The 22,572-nt window shown below is 42.9% G+C and overlaps 1 protein-coding gene across 2 annotated transcripts in view; it reads left to right on the top strand.

The window, feature by feature from the left end:
* The window catches only part of Ddc (dopa decarboxylase), an 83,878-nt gene that overhangs the window by 20,788 nt on the left and 40,518 nt on the right, over positions 1–22,572 (top strand). For both annotated transcript variants that reach the window (XM_021177576.2, XM_029483720.1), the window contains exons 3-6: positions 1,323–1,436; positions 4,319–4,438; positions 12,138–12,272; positions 13,368–13,511. In XM_021177576.2, coding sequence (XP_021033235.1) covers positions 1,323–1,436; positions 4,319–4,438; positions 12,138–12,272; positions 13,368–13,511 — 513 coding nt within the window. The remainder of the gene's footprint in view (positions 1–1,322; positions 1,437–4,318; positions 4,439–12,137; positions 12,273–13,367; positions 13,512–22,572) is intronic.

Here is a 22,572-nt window from a genome sequence, read left to right as displayed (position 1 = left end):
TGCCTCATCACAGAAATTTGTACTTTGTACAGAGGAGAGTTTCTGAGTGAATGTTCCTTACACTGGAAAATATATCCTGATTTCAGAGATGTTAAAACCCTCAGAGTTTTGTCTTATAATCACTGAAAAAGAAACATTTATTTGACTAGAATCTGGAAGAGAAAAGTCAGAAATAGTCTCACCTAGCTAGTGATGCAGAAAGAAACATAGCTTCTGGTTTGGGGAAATCAGGAGTGGCCCATTTTTCCAGAATCTTTTGACAGAACCATATAAGCAAGCATTCTGAACTTTTCAGAGAGAAATATTTCCTTAGCCTGCTCAAACCACCACACAGAAGATCAACTTTCAATCTTTCAAAAGTGGAATTTTTTATTTAATGAAATTCGGTGGTGGGGTGGGATTTGTGTTCAAACTTTCCAAATGGATACAGTCCGTGCCCTCCATAAATTCTGGAATTGTTAGTCTATGATCAGTCTCATATCTCCTTATACAAGCCCAAATCCCATCACAAAGCCCCACTCTCATGATCTACGTACCTTGCCAAAGCCCTGGCTCCTAATACTGCCATTTGGGGCTGGAGATGTTGTTTCAACATACACATTGCAAGGGAAAGACTGCTCATGCAGCCAGTTCTGGTCTGTGTGTCCTCACCACTGTCCTGGTTCCCACCATCCCAGGGATTCCAAAGATCACTACCTATGAGGCTCTTTTCCCTGTCAGTCTGAGCTTTTCCACTGTACCTAAGTCAGGGTTGGCACGGAGTAGGTTGTTTTCCTCTTCTGTGCTAGAGGAAGCAAGGGAGATTGTGGCTATTATGAGAAACCGAGGTAGCAACAGCTCTTCTTAAAGGAACTGATTGTTGGATGGACCAGATTGTACAAGACAGTGGAAAGGGACAATACCAAAAAAAAAATTGTTTTTAAAAATTGGGTATTAAAAAAAACCAAAATAGACAAAAGCAACTGAATTTGTTAGGGCAGTTTTGAGAAAACCAAGCTTTTTGCACTAGGATCTCGGTTGTCTGGTGCACTGCTTTCCCTGTCCAGAGAACCCAGGAAGAACCCAAAGAGGTATTGCTGTCGTTCCTACCTAGAGACTTCACGTGTTATGAAACAAATATAATAATTCCTATATTATCTTCTGAAGACAGCATTTCCTTCTTGACTAGCAAGGATTGAAGCACAAACAGGAAGTCTGTTTACTGTAATGATAATGGGGTGAAATTCAGACAGAAAGTATAGGATGATTGAACTTGAGAAACTCTGCCCAAGTTGCCGTCTACAGGCACCTTGAGGAATTCACCACTTTCCTCCTCCCCACAGGTAACACACTGGCACAGTCCCTATTTCTTCGCTTACTTCCCCACGGCTAGCTCATACCCGGCTATGCTTGCAGACATGCTGTGCGGTGCTATTGGCTGCATTGGTTTCTCCTGGGTGAGTATCTCCAAGACACTGGTGGGATCTATTCTTGCATGAGGAGGTGAGCCCTTTGCACACAGGACAGAAACAGGTGGCTCTGTCACCTGTAGGTAGCAGGGCTACTTTGCAGAAAGCAGAGCCTGGGTCCCAGGGAGGAAGTTTCTAAGGGAAGAGAAATTCTGAGTGGAATATGGGAGAGGGAGGAAGGAGAAGGAGAAAGATAGAGGGGAGAGGGAGGAAAGGAGGGGAGGAAAAGAGAAGAAGCAAGGAGAGAGGAAAGGAATGGAGGAGAAGGGGGAAGGGGAGAGGAGAAAAGGGAAAGAAGAGAAGAGAAGGAAGAGAAGAGAGAAGAGAAGAGAAGAGAAGAGAAGAGAAGAGAAGAGAAGAGAAGAGAAGAGAAGAGAAGAGAAGAGAAGAGAAGAGAAGNGAAGAGAAGAGAAGAGAAGAGAAGAGAAGAGAAGAGAAGAGAAGAGAAGAGAAGAGAAGAGAAGAGAAGAGAAGAGAAGAGAAGAGAAGAGGAGAGGATTCGGCATAGTACTGTTTTTTGGTTTCTGTTTGGTTTTTTTGTTTTTTTTGTTTTTTTGTTTTTTAATAACCACTTGATTTGAATCAAAATCCCAGTTCAAGGTTCTGAAGCTTCCATTCCCCCAAGACCAGAAGATTGCTATGCACTCTGACTTTGGAGACGGTTCCTACCCTTGACTCATTCATCTGCCTCCCACCAGCCTACTGTCCAGCCTATCTGATGGGCAAGGAGGCAGAGCAAAAGTGCTAAAAATAGACCCATGCCTGCCTACAGGCTACTCACCCCTCCCTGTGTGAGGTCCTCTTCTACATGGAGTAAAGACTTAGAAAGTTCCCTACTCTGAAGGCATCTGGCCTAGGTTTCCCAGAGCTCTGTGTCCCAGCTGTGTGCTTCAGGCAAGATTTGAAGCAGATGTCATTGGCTCTCAGGTTCTGGGCCTGCTCACTCCATGAAGAGTTCCTCAAAGCCTAGAAATGTCTTGGGCTCTCTAGATAGAGAGTGAGTGTCTCCAATATTTGTGCCTTGGATTCTTGTGCTTATGAATTCTCAGCAGCCATCAGGGCCCAGCTGAGCTGACTGCTTTACCACATGGCACCTGATTTTCTTCCAGCTGGGAACCTGAGGGGCTGAGCTAGTGGGAGTCACAGCTCATGGGAAGAGCTGAGATGGCCTTCTTGCTGAACTGTTCCCATTGCACTTGGGGCCTTCTTCTATAGACCAAGCCTAGGATGAGTGTACCCTTTTCTTTCATTAAATGTTGTTGTGGCAGGTTTCACTGGTGGCATTCTGCTGCTCCAAAAGCCACTGCATATATTTGTCTGGAGACCCAAAATCAACCTCTGACTTATCTGCTTTTCTAGGATGGTCTTGGTTGAGGAAGAGCCTGACACAGAGATTGTGTTGCTTGATAGCTGTGGTTCATACCATGGAATGTTGGCTCCTATCCTGGGAATTAGCATTAGCTTGGCTGCAGTAGAACCCACCAGGATGGGGATAACCATCTGACCAGCAGGGAGAAAGTCCTCAGTTCCTCTTGTCATAATTCCAGAATGCACAAGAGCACTATGGTCACCATGTTGTGCCCCTTAAGTAAAGACTCAAATGAAAATGGAGGCTCAAGTCACTTTTGCCTGGACTTGAGAGTTCCCAGCTAGCTACTTTCTGTGTGCAACGAGAGGAGAGAGGCCAGATACCAAGTCACTGGGGAATTAAAAGACTACATGAGATGAGTAGTCTGATGATTGTCTGATGTTGCCCAGCAGAAGAAAGTAGTCAGTCCCTGTTTTCTTGGCTCCATCCTGCCCTCTAAAATTTGCTCGTGGCCATGGAGGAGGGTCTTCTAGTAGACCTTTTTATATTGTTCTGTTCTATGATCAAGCCCTTACACCAATCTGGATGAATGAAAGAAGCTATATCTGAGACTGAGTTCAGGCATTTGAGGCCCACCTGAGATTGAAGGAGTTTAAATTTGGGTTTTAGCCAGGCATTGACCCTGAACTCCTCAGGAACTGGGCTGCTGTTTCAGCATTAGCTCTAAAAGAACCATGGCTGTGTATGTGGTGGGCTGGGGAGGATGATGTTCTCAGCTTATACCCTGTGACCTGTCATGGGGAGATGATACAATTGGTGAGGTCACTCAAAAGGGGCCCATAGAGGTCTACCCTCATGGATCCCTGATGGATCTCATCTGGAAGGAGATGAGGAAGAGAGAGAAATGTCCTCCTTGTAAAGCTCTGTCAGTGCTGTCAGGCCCAGGCTCTGCTTCCAGGCCTCCTGGCAGAGCCAACCCCTGAGGCGCCCTGGGATCTCTGGGAAATGAGAACATAGCATTGTCTCAATCCATTTTCTGGGGGAGAACAAAATGCTGTAGCCTGAATCCTTTATAAACATTAGAAGTCTACTCGAGGGTGTGAAGAACATGCTACTGGCATCTGGCAGCAAGGCCTGCTGTGTGATCGCAGCAGAGAATGTGCAGCGGGCAGCAGGCATGCGTGAAACAGACAAGAACTTCTGTTCTTGGAGTGAACTTCCTTGTTTCCATCTAATCCACTCCTGAGACGACCCACTTTCCATCAGTTCACGAGCAAGGAGCCACACAGGCTGGCTGACCCGTAAACTCCCCCACCTCTTAATATTCTCATCGTGGGTTCAGGTTTCAACATATGAATGTGGGAGACACACTCAAATCCCAGAAACCAAGGGATTAATTCCCCACCAAGGGTGGATTTGGGGGGCAAAAATGTGAACTTTTTGTTAAATTGATCAAATAAAAACCACCAAAGAAACAATGCTTTCCTGTGTCACTCCTTTGTGCAGAGGCCAGCTGCCCTGTGGCTTAGCTGCTCACTTTCTCCCCCAACCCCCACTGCAGGCTGCAAGCCCAGCGTGCACAGAACTGGAGACAGTGATGATGGATTGGCTGGGGAAGATGCTGGAGCTGCCAGAGGCCTTTTTGGCTGGAAGAGCTGGGGAAGGGGGAGGAGTGATCCAGGTAAGGCGGGGAAAGCGGGAAGGCAGACTTTTGGGAGTATGGGCTCCACAAAGGACCACAGCTGCAAACAGAAAGCGGGGCCCACGTTGCTTTTGGCCGTGCCTTTTGGTTTCTTCCAGAGAACAGGAAAGCTGGGAAAGTATGTTCTTGGAGTTGATGGAATCTGGATTTAGATCCTGGTGCTGTGCCCACGAGCACTCATCTCCACTGGCCCTTCTGGTAGATAGAACAGTGGCTAAAGCATAGGCAGATGTTGGGGTACCCATTGCTGACCTCCATGTCTAGGCACTTTCCAGACACACTGACTTCTCACTGTGAATTACACACTCCATTTGACAATCAAGGAAACTGAGGCTCAAAACAACTAGCATACTGGTAACTCAGCTTCTAGCTTGGGAGTTACAGACCTTGTGTCTGTGTCTTCTAGAATCTAAGGTCTTGCTGCCACCACCGACTCCTATCTTTACCACAAGTGACAGCTGTGGCCATGCTTCAATGGCTGTATGTGCTACTTGGCTGTATGTGTTATTTGTCTGTTTGCCAACAGCTTACCTAAGGCTTCTGCTATGTCTATGCATACATTTAATTCATTCTCTGTATTCATCACGAACAACTGTAGAGCTTACAAGAGGACACACAACAGATGCAAATGACAGCCGTGGTGAATTTTCCATTCCACCAGGATCTTCAGAGTGAATGATTGGAATTTATGCCTTTTTTTTTTTTTTAAGACAAGGTCTGACTATGTAGTCCTGGCCTGGAACTCACTATGTGGAGCAGGCTGGCCTTGAGCTCTGAGGTCCACCTGCTCTGCCTCCCAAATGCTGGGATTAAAAGAATGTCCCATCATGCCCTGGCAAACGTGAATCTTTACAAAACATTTTGTAACACGGACAGTGAACTCCATTAACTCAGCAGCCCTCCTTATGTTGTTTTTCTCATGTCAAGTTCATGGTTGTAACACTGAGAAAGTATTACTAACCTTAGAATCAAGAAATTTGTGTGTGTGTGTAACATATAGTTTTCTCAGAAGCTCTGATAAGCAGCGATGGCTCCACATACTTTACAGATGAGAGGACTGAGGCTGACAAAAGAATGCCTTTGTGGAAGATCACATGTCTGCTATGGACAAAGTAAACTAGAAAGCAAGGCCCTTGGTTTGTAGTCCTGGGACTATTTGTTCTAACTTCCCATGTATTTTAACCTCCAATGTATGGTCTCTTTCTTAAGGGTGCTACATGCAACCTAGTGGCTTTAAATACATTTCTTATCCTATGGTTCTGAAAGTCTGGCCTCGGTTTTAGTGAACTAAAATCAAGACTGTCATCTTAAAAGCCCAAGGGGAAAATCCATTTCCCCCACCTCCTCAAGTTTTCTAAAGCCTTCTGGAATTCCTTGGCCTGCAACTCCCATCTCCACCTCCCAAAGCAGCTGCATTCCATCTCGCTGACCTTTCTCTCACTGTCATGTTCTGACTACAGATGTGAAATCGGGTCTCCACTTTTAAGGACCCATGTGATAGGATTGGGTCCACTCTGATAATCCAAGGTAATCTTTCCAAGTCAAGGTTCTTAATGTAATCACATTAGCAAAGTCCCCTTTCCCCTGAAAGGTAAACAGTCTCGGTCTGGGAAAGAGGCCTGGCATCTTGGTGATGGGAGATGCAGCTTGTGCTGCATGTAGTCTGCAGAAGCTCCCTGAGAGGAGCTTCTCAATGGCTTCCTAACCTCTGCCCCTAGAGAGCCAAGCTCAGCAGTGCTCCAGTGGGCCTGAGAATGTACATCTTGTTCATTCTAATGCGTTAGAGTGGGCAAGCCAGCAGTCCCTGTGGCTCAAACCATTCTTTTTTAAAGTCTTTGAATATGTCCCTTTGTCATAACTAGGTCACTGTAAGTAGGGAGCTGGTAAGAATGAACTACTAGGTTAGGTAGGCTGAGGCTCACCTGCAATACCAACAGTTGAGAGCAGGAAGCAGGAGGATCAGGAGTTCATGGCCGTCCTTGGTGAATTCACGCCAAATAATTCTGGGCCATGCCTCTGAAGACGGATCTGCTGGCTTCTATATCCCTGAATGGCTACAGACTCTCTCTGGACACTCTGACTTGATTGTCCTTGTTAAGGACGACAAGCATGCCCCTGGAACGATAAGCATGCACCAGGGTTATAGGGTTAGGGTTAGGGTTAGGCCACATGAGATCCTATTAAATAAATAAATATTACCATATGGATTATTTTATACTATAATATACGAATACACACACACATATGTATGTAGTGAGTAAGTGTATTCATATGCTGTACCATAACTGGAGTATGAATGGATACTATGAACCAGACTTCTAAAAATGACAGCTGGAATGTTCTCGGGAAATCCCAGTATAATTTCAGAGAACTTCTTTTTTCTTCTCAAAACTTCCTTGGGTAATGTTACAAAAAGGCATGGCACAGATGCTGTTCTGGGTTGAAAAGGGGCTGCAACACACGTCCCCAAAATACACAGTCAGAGATGTTTCTTCTAGGTGAAGCGCTGGTGGCTTTCCAGGTGTTGACACTGGAATCCTGATTTTTCAGGGGCATGCTTATCATCCTTAACAAGGACAATCAAGTCAAAGTGTCCAGAGAGTCTGCAGCCATTCAGGGATACAGAATCCAGCAGATCTGTCTGCAGAGGCATGGCCCAGAATTATGGTTTATTTATTTCTGGGCAAGTATCTCACTCTTCAGAGTAGGCCTGACTCTAGAGCAGATTTTTTACCATAACTCCACATCTTGGCTGAGATTTTAGCTTTGGTAAACCCTGCTACCTCATGAACAACATAGCTTTCTATCTACCTTGGGATATTTCCTCTTTTATTTCCTCTATGTTAGTGAGGAGGCCATTTCAACCCTTTTCAGGGGCTTGAGTTTCCATAGACTCAGTACCATTTTCTTAAGCTCTCTCTCTAAGCTCTCTCTCTCTCTCTCTCTCTCTCTAAGCTCTCTCTCTCTCTCTCTGAATAGCTTCTTTTTCCCCCCTCTTTTTGGTCATTTTCTCCTCTATATTTTTGGAGAATTGCTCATGATTTTCTGTGTATCACTGTAATTTTCCACATTGCCAATTTACTATCTCCCATGTCAATTTTGATTACACTTTCTTACTTTTAAAAATGATTGTGCCCTCTGTATTTATGGATAATGGGCACTCACTGTAAAATGGGAAAATGCAGTAACTATTTTAGAGCATAATTCTCTCTAGTCTTAGTCCAGTATCTCTGTATGTGTGGTTACATAAATTGAGATGATTCAATACATATACACAATGTTTTCTTATATTTTCACTGTTTAAATACTTCAATTTCTTACTACTATTACTGTTGTGTGTGTACACGGTAGGTGTGCACGGATACTCATGCCATGACTCTCACAGGGAGATCACTTTATGAAGTGAGTTCTTTCTTTATACCTTCTTGTGGCTCACCAGACTTGAAGGATCATCTCTCTTCCTATTCAGCCATCTCACTGGCCCTCGGCTGTTTTAAACTTTTTCTTAATTTATTTTTTTTTTCAGTTAGTAAACAAAGCAACGGGCTTCACTATAGCACTTTCACACACATGTTGTGAAATGGTTTTCACAAATATTTTATTTTTATCTACCTTCTTTCTCCAGCGCCCTCCCTCACACTTCTTGTTACTCTGAGTTGGTCCTCCCCTGCCCCATCTTGTCCAAATATTTTTTTGAGAATATTATTACTGTACAATTTTTATGATGTATCACAATTTATGTAAATAACACATTAAATATTCATGCCATATTACACTTTTCAGTCCTGTGAGTAAGATTTCAGAGGACAGCCTTTAGGACGAGAGGCAACTGTCCTCCAAGACCATCAGCTTCCTCCCCATGGCACATAAGTGCGCCACCAAGACCAGAATAGCACCACAGACTTCTGGGCCATTTGTCATACGGTGAAAACAATTTCGTTTTTGAGTCTTTATATCCAAAGATGAATCTTCTAGTTTGGTACTTCTCAAAGAATTTTACAAGTAAAAGAATTTATTGAATAACTATTACAAAACTGACTGTGTTTTAGCCTATTTATTGTGCTTTTTATAATGGATTTTTCATCCTCAAAATACTTATGTGGATTGGTTGCATTATCAACCTTAGTTTTCATAGCAAAGAAATTGAGGCTCAGACAAGTTCAGTGGCAGAAACTAAAGGCAGTGTGTAAAGATGGTGTTAAGTATTATCACCAGCTTGCCCAGGCTCTCTGCGTGGGATAGAGTCTGGAGTTTTGAATACTACCATTGGGTTAAACCATCTTTTCAGAAAAGACAATCTCATTTTGAGAAGTCCCAGCCTTAGGTTAGGACTAATTCTGGCATCTCTCAGCTCAGGCTTCAACAAAGCCCTGGTGAGCTCAACCCACTTAGTTTGGGTTGGTAGAAAGCAGACTTCCTTGTGTTTACTGCAGGGAGCTGGCTGGCCCTTTTCAGCTCATGAGGCTGATTGACTGTAATTTGTGAGGCCTTAAAGAGCACTGAGCCCAGTGACAGCCCGCGAGGCAGCCTGCCTTATCGATCCCCTCAGAGCTGTAATCACAGCTTAGCATCCGCGCAGCAGTGGGTGTCTGAGCCCAACGGCACACCATCATTGTGAGGCCGGACAAATGAGACCTGCAAAATGGGTCTCTTAATTGGGTTTGAAAGCTCTTGTAGAAGAAAAGCTGCCAATTTCTTACCCTGTGTGAGGTGACATTTGTAAAACCTAGAAGATGAAAGGACCTTTCGGCTCAGGGCATCAGCAGCCCTGAGCATAGACTCTCCAAAAGGTCCCTCCCACCTCAGAGCAGGCTCGCCATGGCAACCTTTGTCTGCCTGAAGCAAAGGCATTGGCGAGCCACACAAAGACGTGGGGGCAAACCGGTTCCAGGTAAACGAAGGAGCAAGTGTGTGGGCTTAGCTCGGTGCAGCTAGGGGCTGTTCAACCCCCAAGTTTCTCAGTTTCTCAGCCACAAAGCACAATGATCAACGTGGGCTCTTCACCTCTCTCTCTCTCTCTCTCTCTCTCTCTCTCTCTCGCTCGCTCGCTCGCTCTCTCTCTCTTTCACACACACACACACACACACACACACACACACACACACACACACANCACACACACACACACACACACACACACACACACACACACACACACACACAACTTTCTTGGTATAAAAGAAATTTCTGTCAGAATATGTAGAGCGCCCTTCAAGTCCATAATGAGCTACTCAGAATAATAAAGGTGTCCAGGGCTCCGAAGAGAGGGCAGACAGAGTCTCACTGTATAGCCCTAGCTGTTCTGGAACTCGCTATGTAGATCAGTCTGGCCTCGAACGTAGAGATCAGCCCATCTCTGTCCCCTTCTGAGTGCAGGGATTAAAAGTGTGTGCTACTACAACCACAATCCACTTTTTGTTTTGTTTTGTTTTTTTGAGACAGGGTTATTGTGTGAAACAGAGCCCTGGCTGTCTTGAACTTACTTTGTAGACCAGGTAGGCCTCGAACTCATAGAGATTATGCTTCTGCCTCCGCCTCCGCCTCCGCCTCCTGAGTGCTGGGATTAAAGGCATGTACCACCACACCAGGCTCCCACAATCTACTTTTTTGTTTGTTTGTTTGTTTGGTTGGTTGTTTGATTTTTTCGAGACAGGGTTTCTCTGTATAGCCCTGGCTGTCTTGGAACTCACTTTATAGACCTGTCTGGCCTCGAACTCAGAAATCCACCTGCCTCTGCCTCCCAAGTGGTGGGATTAAAGGCATGTGCCACCATGCCCGGCCACAATCTACTTCTTAATAGACAGACCTTGAAAAACAAAATGTGGCCAGGGAGTCTGAAATAAGCAAGCCAGGAGAGAAAAACAATGGGATGCACAGGGGAAGTGGGAGACGCAGTATCTGTTTTCACAGACTTGAATTTCCTGAAATGGCTGCCAGTCTTGTCGGCCTTCTTTAACTTGGTCTGAAACTATGCAGGACGACTCTTGGAAGTACAGCCCAGAAGGAAATGTGTGAGTCACTCAGATGCTGAGTGAAGACCATGGTCTGTTTATCTGAATTCATGCATTACAGCTACAGAAATAGGAATACGTGTACCTAGCTTGAAAGCTCACCCCACTCCTCAGGGAGTAGGACTTGATTCAAAACAAAACAAAACAAAAAACAAAAAACCCAGTAAAAGCAGTAGATGGGAAAAATCAAAGTGGGAGATTGTGATTGATGAAGGGGGCAAAATATTAATAAGAAAAAATTTCACTTCTACACAATTCACTGTGTATTTATCTGGAAAACTCCATGTCTTAAAAACGTTCAGAGTCAGCAAAAATCTGATGGGTTTCTCCTGAGATTTGTCTCCCAGGGAAGCTGAGCACAAATGCTAGGAAGTACCAAGAAAAACCAGACGGAGCCTCATTTTTAACCATGCCCAAGTCACACTGCAAATCTGGTGGGATGTTACAGAGGCCCATCTGAAGATGAAAGACATTAAAAAATAGGATTATTTTACAAATTACATGGGATAAGTGATACAGTGGGCTCTGAACCCATTTCTTTACTCTCAAGTTCAAAAGATGAATCGCATTCAATACTTCTCTACTTCGCTGAAGCAAACCGTTGGGATTTCTTGCACTGGTTCACCAGGCCTGCCATAACAAAGCACAGAGCAAAAATGACTGAAACAGCATATTTGTTGCTCCCGAGTCCCCCATGAAGGCTGAAGGCCAAGACTAAGGTGTCAGCAGTATTGCTTTTCCTGAGGTTTCCTCTTGAGTTGCTCACTTCTGCCTTCTCAAAGTCTCACCTCTATGTATGTCATGTCTGCTGCCTAATTCCTTATTCTCAGGACACCATTCAGATTGGTTTCGGGTCCACCTTAAAGATTTAATTATTACTTAAAGGTCCCCTTTGTCTCTCCTCCCCTCCTTACTGCTTCCTAATATTCTTGCTTCTTACCTTCTTTTCTTATGTGTATTTTGAGACCTTCTCAAACTGTAGCCCTAACTGGCTTAGTACACGGTATATACCCAAGTTGGCCTTGAACTCACAGTTATCCTTAAGCCTCAGCCTCCTTAGCACTAAGACTACAAGTATGTAGTGTAAAACTGTGTTTGGCTTAAAAGGTCCTATTTCTATAAGTGTAGGATATTCTGAGATGCTGGGGTCTAGGGATTCAGTATGTGGATTACAGGGAGGGAGGGAGCACAGTTCAGCCCGTTACGTTAAGGACTGGGAGAAACTTTCCAAGTCAACCTCTGCGTGTCAAGGAAAATGCATTCCTATGTTATAAGCAAATACAAATTGTTCTGTCCACATGCATAGGAACACAGAGCAGGGATTGGGCAGGTTGCCCTGGATCAGTCTCTTCCTCTGATGGAAGTGGAGACAGTATGTCCCAGACGGCTTAAGGAACCCATGAGAGAACACCTGCAGAGTCTTGTATATGCTACAGGATCAGAGTGTTAGCTCTCTGGGACATAATATGGATAAAACAATGTCAAACTAATTACAAGAGCTAAACCAGCCCCTGCAGATGTGAGATGCAGAAAGGAGTGAATTTTGCAATTTCTGGCTCAACTTTTAAAGGAAACTATGGACATAAATAATATGTCTTCCAAAAGTTTAGACTGGGACTTCTTTGCAACATTTCAAATTTCATTTGGCCTTTTTCTCTTGGATTCAGGGAAGTGCCAGTGAAGCCACCTTGGTGGCCCTACTGGCTGCTCGGACTAAAGTTATCCGCCAGCTGCAGGCAGCCTCCCCAGAGTTCACACAAGCTGCTATCATGGAAAAGCTGGTTGCTTACACATCTGATCAGGTGAGTGTGCTGGTGTGGGCATTGGCCCAACACCCAACAGCCCCCACCTCCCACCCCCATCCTCCACCGAAGAGCTGAATCCAAGGAACAGTTAGCATCACGGTCAAATCCAAAAGCTGTTCCTTAGGGGTCACAAGGCAGAGAAACTCCTTAGTCTATCGTGGGAGCTTGATAGATCTAGTCAGAAATAAAATACACATACTGAGAGCCTCTGCAACTGGCTGGAAACCATTTCTGTAGCGTGGAACTGCTCAGTGCCCCTGTGGCCTGCCTTTAAGGCTCCACTGTGGAAAAATTGGAAGGGAGACTCAACCCAGTGCCAAATCCTAGCTTTGTAAATCATGTACATTCTCAAAGCCTACTTTTTTTTTTTTCCCAAAAGGGATAAAAAACATCATGCCTGCTGTGAGCACTCAGTCCAGCTTGTGGCTTGAGAGGACTGACTTTTAGAGTTCATTTTAATGCTCATAAAACCCTACAAATAGAAGAAAATAAAAATTTAGTACTTTTAGCTCACTTATTGTATTTACTTGACTCTTTGATTGATCAACTGTTTCTATTGTTTCTTTTTCTTTATTTTATCTTGTTAGGTTTTTTTTTTTTTTTTTTTTTTTTGAAGGGTAGGTGGAGTCAGGGGTTGAAATGGGTTTTCTCTGTGTAGCCCTGGATGTCCTGGAACTTTGTAGACCAAGCTGGCCTCAAACTCAGAGATCTGCCTACCTCTGCCTCCCAAGCGCTGAGATTAAAGGAGTGTGATGCCACCACCCAGTGTATTCTTTTATCACACAGATAAAAGAATCTCCTTTGGTGTGCAAATTGCTATATCCTTGAATCTACATGTATTCAAAATCACACAAGTGAATGAAAAACTTAATCGATGTAGAACCAATACTCACTCTGGCAGTATTTGATTCGTTATACTGGAAAGCAAGATTCTAGAATGGAAACAAGTCCAGGAAAGGGGTGCTTTAAAAAAGGAGGAGGGGAAGATATCAATTCTACCACCTTCTTGGGGCATCAAGAGCCCAAAGCAAGTGCTCTGTAGAACCTGTGACTCAGATTCCATTCATGACTTACTACTCGCTCTTGTTGCAGGCACATTCCTCTGTAGAAAGAGCTGGATTAATTGGTGGAATAAAGCTAAAAGCAGTCCCTTCGGATGGCAACTTTTCCATGAGAGCTTCTGCCCTTCAGGAAGCCCTGGAGCGGGACAAGGCAGCTGGCCTGATTCCATTCTTTGTAAGTTCAGTGCTCAATGGAGATGGCATTGTGGGGTCCTCTGGGTCCTGTCTGGGCCTAGGGTAGAGTTTGAGGGGTGTGTGTTCTGGGAAGAGGTAGTCACTGTCTTCTCTTGTAGTGACTTGAATGAGAAATGCCCCCCACAGTGCTAGTTAGGCATTTGACCACTTGGTCCCTAGGTGTTGGCACTATCTGGGGAGCTTATGGTGGTACAGCCGTTCACTAGGAGTGAGCTTTGAGGGGAAAAAAAAGTCCTACACCATTTTCAATTCACTTTTTCATCACACTCAGCACTCAAGATGTGAATTCTTACCTTCCTGACCCTCCTGCAAAGCCCGTTGCCTGCTGTCATGCAGCCCCTGCCATTTAGGACACTAACCTTCTGCAACAGGAAGTCAGATACTCTCTTCCTTCTTTGTCTTGGTCACATCAACAGAAAAGTAACTAAGATACTCCTCTCCAAATGATGCCTCAAAACTTATAGTCACACAGGCAGCCCTGGTCAAAATCAGTGGGTCACATGACAAAACAAAATGAATGTAAGAAAGACTTGCAAAGAGGAAGGTGAGATGTCAAGGGTAGAAAGGAGATAGGAGGGAATGGGGTATGAGAGTAACCAGAATGGTTATAACGTGTATGAAAATGACAAGGAATAAAATTATAGTTTTAAAAAGAATAACTACAGGCTTCCCTGCCCGGGTTTGTTGCTCTCAGCAGATGTTAAGAAGGTTGGTTCATTTGTGTGAGGCTTATGAGCAAGCAGTAAATTTTCCCTCCAAGGTAAAAATATCTAACAAGCCAAATAGCATGCAGGCTCTTTTGTGCCTAGATATGCATTCTAGTGGGGGATGCACCTGGAGTCTGGGAATTGTCATGTTTCTGACATAGCCACAGCAGTATGTTCTGCCTGGGACTAATATGTCATGTTTGAAGCAATTAGAGTGTCATGACTGTGGCTCTGTGGATATTCTGTCTGGCTACACAGTATTACCCAAGGGAGCTTTAGGAATGCGGACTCTGGGCCCCTTTCCTGTAGAATTTTGGAAGCATGACCACTGGTAGAACCAGGCACATTAAATAGCAAGAGTCTAGTGTGCATCTGGGTTTGAAAAAGATGTTTAAAAAAATGTCTTTTAACCCTTTTATTTTTCAGTGTTGGGAATGGAACCCAGGGCTCACAGGAGTAGCCTTAACACCTTGTGTAGGATACCTGCATCCAAACCTTTCTAGTAGTAGTAGTAGTAGTAGTAGTAGTAGTAGTAGTATTGGTGGTGGTAAACTTATGGGATAGCAACTTTCCATGTGGCTTTTAAAAACACTCCCCAGAGCCTGGTCTACAAAGTGAGTTCCAGGACAGCCAGGGCTACACAGAGAAACCCTGTCTCGAAAAGAAAAAAAGAAAAAACAAACAAAACAAAACAAAAAACCCCAACCACTCCCCAGTGTCAAGTTATCCCTCCCATCCCTCCCTCAGCTCCTGCTTTATACCACACACCCTTTCTCTCCCCACCATGGAATTCTTCCTGTTCCATTATTCTATCCACCTTCACAGCACATGTATTCTACTATCCTCTCATTCTTAAGATCCTTATTTCTCTCTCTCTCCTTTAGAGGTCCCTTTCTACCATTCTGGCTTCAAGGTAAACACACAAATCTAAAGATGGCAGCTAGGGTCCACATAGGGAAGATAAAATGTGGTGTTAGTCATTCTGGGTCTGAGCTACCTGACTGCATCCACTTGACTGCGAATTTTGTTTTTCATTAAAGTGGAATAAAATTCTATCGTGTGTATAAACCACATCTTCATTGTCCATGTGATAGCAAATAGATAGCTTATTTTATTTCCTCGCTATTGTGAATAGAGCAGCCACGAACATGGATGAGCAGTTATCTGTGTGTGTGTATGAATATATATTCTCTTTAAATACAAGACTATATATTATATATGTATACATAAAACGATATATTATATTTGTATATATACAAATATATATTCTCTGTATATAGAAGACTATATATATATATACACACACACACACATGAATACACATGTGAATACATCTGAATACACATATGAATATACATCTGTGTGTATATATAAGACTCTGCACCTATAATAGGCTATAGCTACAGTCCTTTGGGTATATGTCCTAGAATGATATAGCTAGGTCACAAGGGAATTCTCCTCGATTTTAGAGTAAGCTTCACACTGATTTCCATGGTGGCTGCACCAGTCTGTACTCCAATCAACAGTGAGTGTTCCTGTTTTCTCACTCCCTCAAAAGCATCTATGGTCATTTGTTTTCTTGATCTTGGCCATTGTGACTGGGTTAAGGTAAAATACCAATGTAGTTTTAATTTGCATTTCCCTGGTGGTTAAGGATATTTCTTGGACATTTGTATTTCTTCATTTGAGAACTCTCTGTTCAGTGTTCAGCCCATTTTTAATAGGTTGTGTTTTCTTGAATTGGGTTTTTTAGTCCCTTGTATATTCTAGACACTAGTTCTCTGTCAGATGCATAGCTGGCAAGGACTTTCTCATATTCTCTATGCTGCCCCTTCACTCGGGTTCCAGTGGAGCATGGAATCTTTTTAATTTCATGCTTTTCGGCTTGTCGACTGTTGGCTGTGTTTCCTGTACATCTGAGTCTAAATCCTGAACTGTGCCTCTCATTGTCCCCTCTAGATATTTTGAGTACAGCATTGAGGTCTTTGGTGCATTTAAAATTGATCTTTTTGGAAGGTATAAAGTAAGAATAAAATTGCTAGATAAGACGGTACTCATAGCCATCTGATTTTTGGCAAAGATTACAAAGACAAAACCTACCCTGGAGAAAAGACCACATCTTCAACAAATGGTGCTGGAATATCCAGAAGTCTCAGTTCTTGATGAGGGTGGCTTGCTGTTAGGAAATGCTCGATTTTTCTCTAGCCCTTTATGTTTGTCTAAGAACACCCCAGGTAAGCAGTTCATGACTCTTGCTCTGTTTAATTTTTTTTTTTTTAAGATTTAGTTTTAAACCCACTGTAACAATTATTACCCAAGTTCTCCATTTACACCCAAGCTAATTGCTCATAGTTTTAAATGTTATCTACCATCTGGGTATTTATTTTCTGTTTGGCCCACTTCTTGTATATTTTTTCTTATACTTGATTTTTTTAAAGTCGGTTTTATATTTTTCCACTCTCCTCATTTTATCTTGTTATTTTTTTTATTACAGGTCCCCAACACCTTTTGTGTGATTATTTCATTTAAATCTACATGTATTTAAATTCTACTAGGCATTGCAATGTTACAAGAGCAACATAAGTCTAGACAACTCTACAATACCTGTTTCATTAACATTCACTTATTACACACACACACACACATATTTCTCATTTTCTTCTATGTGAAAATATTAAGAATTTATCTTAGTGAATACACAGGGTGGTCTACTAGTTTTATTTCTATGAGAACATCCTTATTTTCTTTTTACTTTGGAAAGACATTTTCCAGACCTAAAGACAGAAGGGTGCTTTTAGGTTTTTTTGTTTGTTTGTTTGTTTTTAAGATTTTCATTTTATTTTGCATTTTGCTTCATATGGTCTCAGCATCATTTGCTTGTAGTGTCCCTGGAGGCCAAGGTCATTTGTTCCAGATGGTTGTGAGTCTTCATATGGGTGGTAGGAATCAAACCCCAGAGCTCTAAGAGAATGGTCATTGCTCTTAAACATGTAGCCATCTCTCAAGCCCCCGCTTGTTTTATATTTTGAGCTCGCAGTTCAAGTGCAATGCATCAAGAGTAATGACTGCATGCACACTCAGGTTCAGATTGGTTTCTCCACGTTTGGCAGCCCAGATGTCCTTTGAGGGGTATGGCCTTGCCTACAATTACAATGAGTTAGCACAATCAAGACAATCCCCCACAGGCATTCCCAGAAGCCTATCTTGCAGGTGATTCCAGGTCCTATCAAGTTGAGGATCAACACTAAACACAGCTGAGCATAAATGCTAAGGAGGAAGCATATACCTGTTCACCGACTTTCTTCTATGATTTCTGGTGAGATGTCAGTTGTCAGTGTTGTTGTTTGCATTGAGATAATGAGAAAAGTGATTTTCTTCTTCCCAATTGCTTACAGTATTTGTCTTTCCTCTTTACTTTTGGGCAGTTTTACCATGACACAAAGTGGTTTTGTTGTTGTTGTTTTGTTTTTTGTTTTTGTTTTGGGTTTTTTTGTTGTTGTTGTTGTTGTTTTGTTTTGTTTTGTTTTCGAGACAGGGTTTCTCTGTATAGCCCTGGCTGTCCTGGAACTCACTTTGTAGACCAGGCTGGCCTTGAACTCAGAAATCCGCCTGCCTCTGCCTCTTAAGTGCTGGGATTAAAGGTGTGTACCACCACGCCTGGCTGACACAAAGTTTTTATACTTACTCTATTTCCAATCCATGGGAATAAGGTGGAATTTAATCTTGGGAAATACCCATTGTCTTCTTCTCATTGTTCAATCTGTTTCCTCTCTCCTTTCTTTCTGGGGCTATGGTTACATGCAGTTACATCTTTCTACTGAATATCAGGTACCTCATAGACTCATTTCCATGCTTTGTGTCTTTAAAAAAGAAATATATAGTTCAGTCTGATCTACTCATATTTTTCCAATGTTCTCTTTAGCTTGCCTAGTTAACTCATGAAAACTGTCATTTTAATTATAAATATTAAATTTTTAACTTTTAATTTTGAAAAAATTGTGGGTTCATTAAAATTTGCAGGGGCTGGAGAACTGGCACATGGATTAAGAACATGTACTGCTCTTGTAGAAGACACAAATTTAGTTCCCAACACCTGTGTCAGGTGGCTCATAGCTGCTTATAACTCCAGGAAAATCGAATGGCTCTGGCCTCTGTGAGTACCTGCACTCATATGCACATACCCATGCACAGACACAAGCACATTATTTGAAATAATAAAAGAAAATTTTTCTTAAAATTACAAAATTAAAACAAAGGCATCCTATACACTTCCACTTTCACACCCAAGTGTTAGGGCTAATATAACTGCGGTATGTAATGTTAGAACCAGGAAATTGGCACTGGCTTACTGTGCTTGTACAGTTCCGTCTTTATAGTTATAGAATCCTCTAACTACTCTCTGAGTTAAAACGCTGAAATGTTTTGGATGAAATGAAAGGATCCACTTTTCTGCTGCTCCTTCCTTTAATCTCACCTTGTCTCCCATTAACCTCACAATCTGTTCAGTGTTCTAAGTTTCCGTTGATACTGGGGATGTTATGCAAATGGGTCATATAGTCCATGAAAAGCTCAGAAGGACATCTTTTCACTCACTTTTGTGCCTTTACCATCTGTCTAGGTCCTTTCGGCTGCTCTACCACAGATTTGATACCAAACTGTGTAGCTCACTACTTGTTCATCCACCACTAGTGAGAAATACTTTAGTTGCTCCCATTTTCCACCCATGCATATACAGCATCTGTGAACATTGATGCACAGGTATTTGTATAGAGAAGGACTTCCATTTCTTTGGGATACTTTTTATAAGAAATTAATAGACTGCCTTGTCGTTCCACTATTCAGCTTGAAGAATTCAGGGTCTTTGGCTTCCTCACAAGCATTTGGTGTTTTCATTATTCTTGGTTGGAGTTCTATGGATAGGGGTATAATAACATCTCCTAGGGACATAATAATAATTTCTCTGGTGACTAACAATGTTAAATATCTTTTCATGGGGATATTCGCCATCCACACGTTTTTAGTAAAATGTGAAATTATTTTTTAAGTGTGTGCATGTGTATGTGTGTGTGAGCGGGTGCCTTCAAAGTCCAGAAGAAGGTACTGGATTCGTTTAGAGCTACAGTTAGTTACAAGTGGCTGTGAGCTGCCCCATAATGGTTCCTAGAAACTGAAATTGGAGCCTCTGCAAAAACAGTATATGCTCGTAGACACTGGCCATCTTTCCAGTTCCTGCGTTGATTTTTATTTTTTTTTAATTTTTAAATATATTGTTTTTATGAATTCACTGAGAATTTTGTACAATGCATTTTGATAATATTCACCCCCAATTCCTCTCCCTAATAATTTTCGGAAATTACTCACGTCTCCCTACCCACTCACAAACCTGTGTCTGTTTTTTATTATTATTATTTTTTTTAAATAACCCACTGAGTCTGTTTTGCATTGCCCAGATACTCATGGGGGTGAGACCATCCAGTGGAGCACAGTCGACATACTAGGGGCCACACCCTTAAGGAAAGCAGACTCTCCTCCCCCGGCAATTATCAATGTCAACCCTGGGTTGATTTTTTTTTTTTTAACAGATTGATTTTGTTAGAGCAGTTTTAGGTTGCTGCCTTGACAGAATACCTAACAGAAATAATTCAAGGAGGAAGGAATTATTCTGGCTCCTGGTTTAAGGAACACAGGCTATCAAATGGCAGCAGGGGCTGTTTGGAGGGCAGTTGGAATGTGAGGCAGCTGTTAAATCACATTAGCAGTCAAAAACCAGAGAGCTGAGGCTAGAAGGGAGCCAGCCAAGAACCCATAAGGTCTGCCCCACAATGACCCACTTCCCCTAGCTAGGCCCCATGTCCCAAATAGCCTGCAACCTTCTAAAGCCACCCTGCCATCTGCGTGAGTGTTGAAATACATGAGCCTGTGAGGGACATTCCACATTCAAGTCACAGTGCAGGCTCGCAGATTAAAAAATAGAACAGAAAGTTTCCATGCTGACTTGCATGTTTCCCAAATGTCTTCTCACAGTCTGTAGCCTGTTGTTCTAGTCTCTGAATTTGGGTCTTTTGTCTTTGGTGAGACAGATATCTAATTTTAGTAAGGTGCAATTTATCCATTCCTTCCACAGACCAGACCTTTGGTGTTACACATAAAAGTTTATTAGCCAGTACAACGCAAAAATCCTTTCCCTCCTTGGAGTAGTGCTAAATACTATTAAAACACAACACAACACTATCAGTGTTAACAAAACAGTCTTTAAGTACTCTTTGTTATGTCCCTTTTCTCATAATCAAACATGCAGAAGAATGGCCCAATTTGATTCCCTAATTAGCAGTGTTAGATTCTCTCTTGCTGCCTTAGCTGCAACAGAACTGTCAAATCAAAAAGTCAACTACCCTTATGCCAGTGCCAACCATTGAGAACAATTAGTTCACAGACACCCTGAGAAAACTAAAGACTGCCATAGTTGATTGCCCCAACTAACTGAAGAGTATAGCTTCAGTCAGTCAGTGCTGTTTGAAACAGTCCATGCCAGCCTATTTGCTCTCCCAGGCTTCCATAAACTATATCTATATAACTCTGTTGGGCTGGTGAGATGGCTCAGTGGGTAAGAGCACCCGACTGCTCTTCCAAAGTCCAGAGTTCAAATCCCAGCAACCACATGGTGGCTCACAACCATCCGTAATGAGATCTGGCGCCCTCTTCTGGAGTGTCTGAAGACAGCTACAGTGTACTTACATAAAATAAATAAATCTTTAAAAAAAAAAAAAAACTCTGTTACCGTTTCCATGTAGGACAAAACAAAACCACCACACTGGCCTAGTAAAGAGACTGCTCTGACTGGTGGTAAAGAGACAAGGCTGTGATTGATCCAAAAACAGGTCTCAGTGGGTGATTGGTGCTAAGAAGCAAGGTCGTATTGCTTCAAAACAAATGGCAGTTTCTGCCTTAATGCCTCTTCTCAGGTTGTACTCTCCCAGGCTCACTAAGTCTATCAGCCTCAATGCTTTGTACTGTGTTGCCTTCCCTGGTGTGGCCACATTAGGCCTAATAAAGGGCTCTCTCCAGTGGTCTTTCCTTTTACTAGTGAGGCTGAGCAACAGGAAAAGCAGAGCTGCCAGGATGGCCAAGGCTGCCGAGTGGTAGAGGCAGCGACAGCTGAGCAAGTTGGCAGGCTGGGCAGTGAGGGAGGCAAGGCAGCTGCTTGACAGCTGAAGAAGATTCGGATGAACGGTCTGAGAGCTGCTAGGGTGGGACACGAAGGACTGAAGAAGAGAGACAATTTTAGTGAGGTGCAATTTATCCATTTCTTCCACAGATCAGACCTTTGGTGTTACACATAAAAGTTTATTAGCCATTACAGCGCAAAGGACCTTTCCCTCCTTGGAGTAGTGCTAAACACTATTAAAACAAAACAAAACAAAACAGAAAACAACGCTCTCAGTGTTAATGAAACAGTCTTTAAGTACTCTTTGTGATGTAGTGGGCAGCTGAGACCAAAAAAGAAGAAAAGGGCATAAGGTGTCAGAAAAGAAAAACTGCAGGCCCTGCTTGCCTGAGGAATTCCAGAGGACTGTCAGGTCGTTAGGACCAAGGGTCTCAGAGGCCCTGGGGCTAGCACGGAACACTGGCCAGACAGAGTGTGGGGTTCAGGAATCCCGACTTCCTTGGGCTACACAAGATTTGTGACACTGGCAGCTGTCAAGAGCTGAGAAATCCTTATACTCCTGCTGCCCACAAACTTCAACCCTAATTACAAGCAAGGGCTGAAAAATCCCAGCTTTCTAGGCTTACACAAGAGCTGTAGCACGTACAGGGCTTAGAGTCCCAATATGCAAGGCATGCATGAAGACTGTAACACTAGAAGGTACCACCTGCTGTTGCTCCCACCTGCTCGCTGCCATCACTCAAGGCTGCAAAACACCGAGGGAAACAAAGGGGCCCACAACTTGAAGGTTGTCTCCTTGGCTACACATTATTTCTGTATAAACAGAACAAAAGGACTCCAGCCAACTGATTCAACACCATGACCAGATAGATTTTCCTCAGTGTTACATTTTAGGCGCTTTGTAGTTTCCTACGCTATACTTAAATCTATAATCTATTTTCAGCCGAGTCTTGTGAAAGGAGTAAAATATGTTTAGAGTCCTTTGAGGGTGTGCATATGTGAGTCTTGTGATGGGCCATTGTTCCAGAGTGGTCTGTTGAAAGACTATACTTCCTCCATTAAACAACCATTTCTCCTCCTTTAGCCACTGCCTGGCTTACATGTAGACCGATTTCTGGACCATTGGTCTGTTGTAGTTTTTTTTCCTGTTTCTTTCTTTGTTTCTTTTT

The sequence above is a fragment of the Mus caroli genome, chromosome 11, assembly GCF_900094665.2.
Source record: "Mus caroli chromosome 11, CAROLI_EIJ_v1.1, whole genome shotgun sequence".
Taxonomy (NCBI): Eukaryota; Metazoa; Chordata; class Mammalia; order Rodentia; family Muridae; genus Mus; species Mus caroli.
The sequence above is the reverse complement of the archived record's forward strand: the minus strand, read 5'-3'. Positions and strand labels throughout refer to the sequence as shown.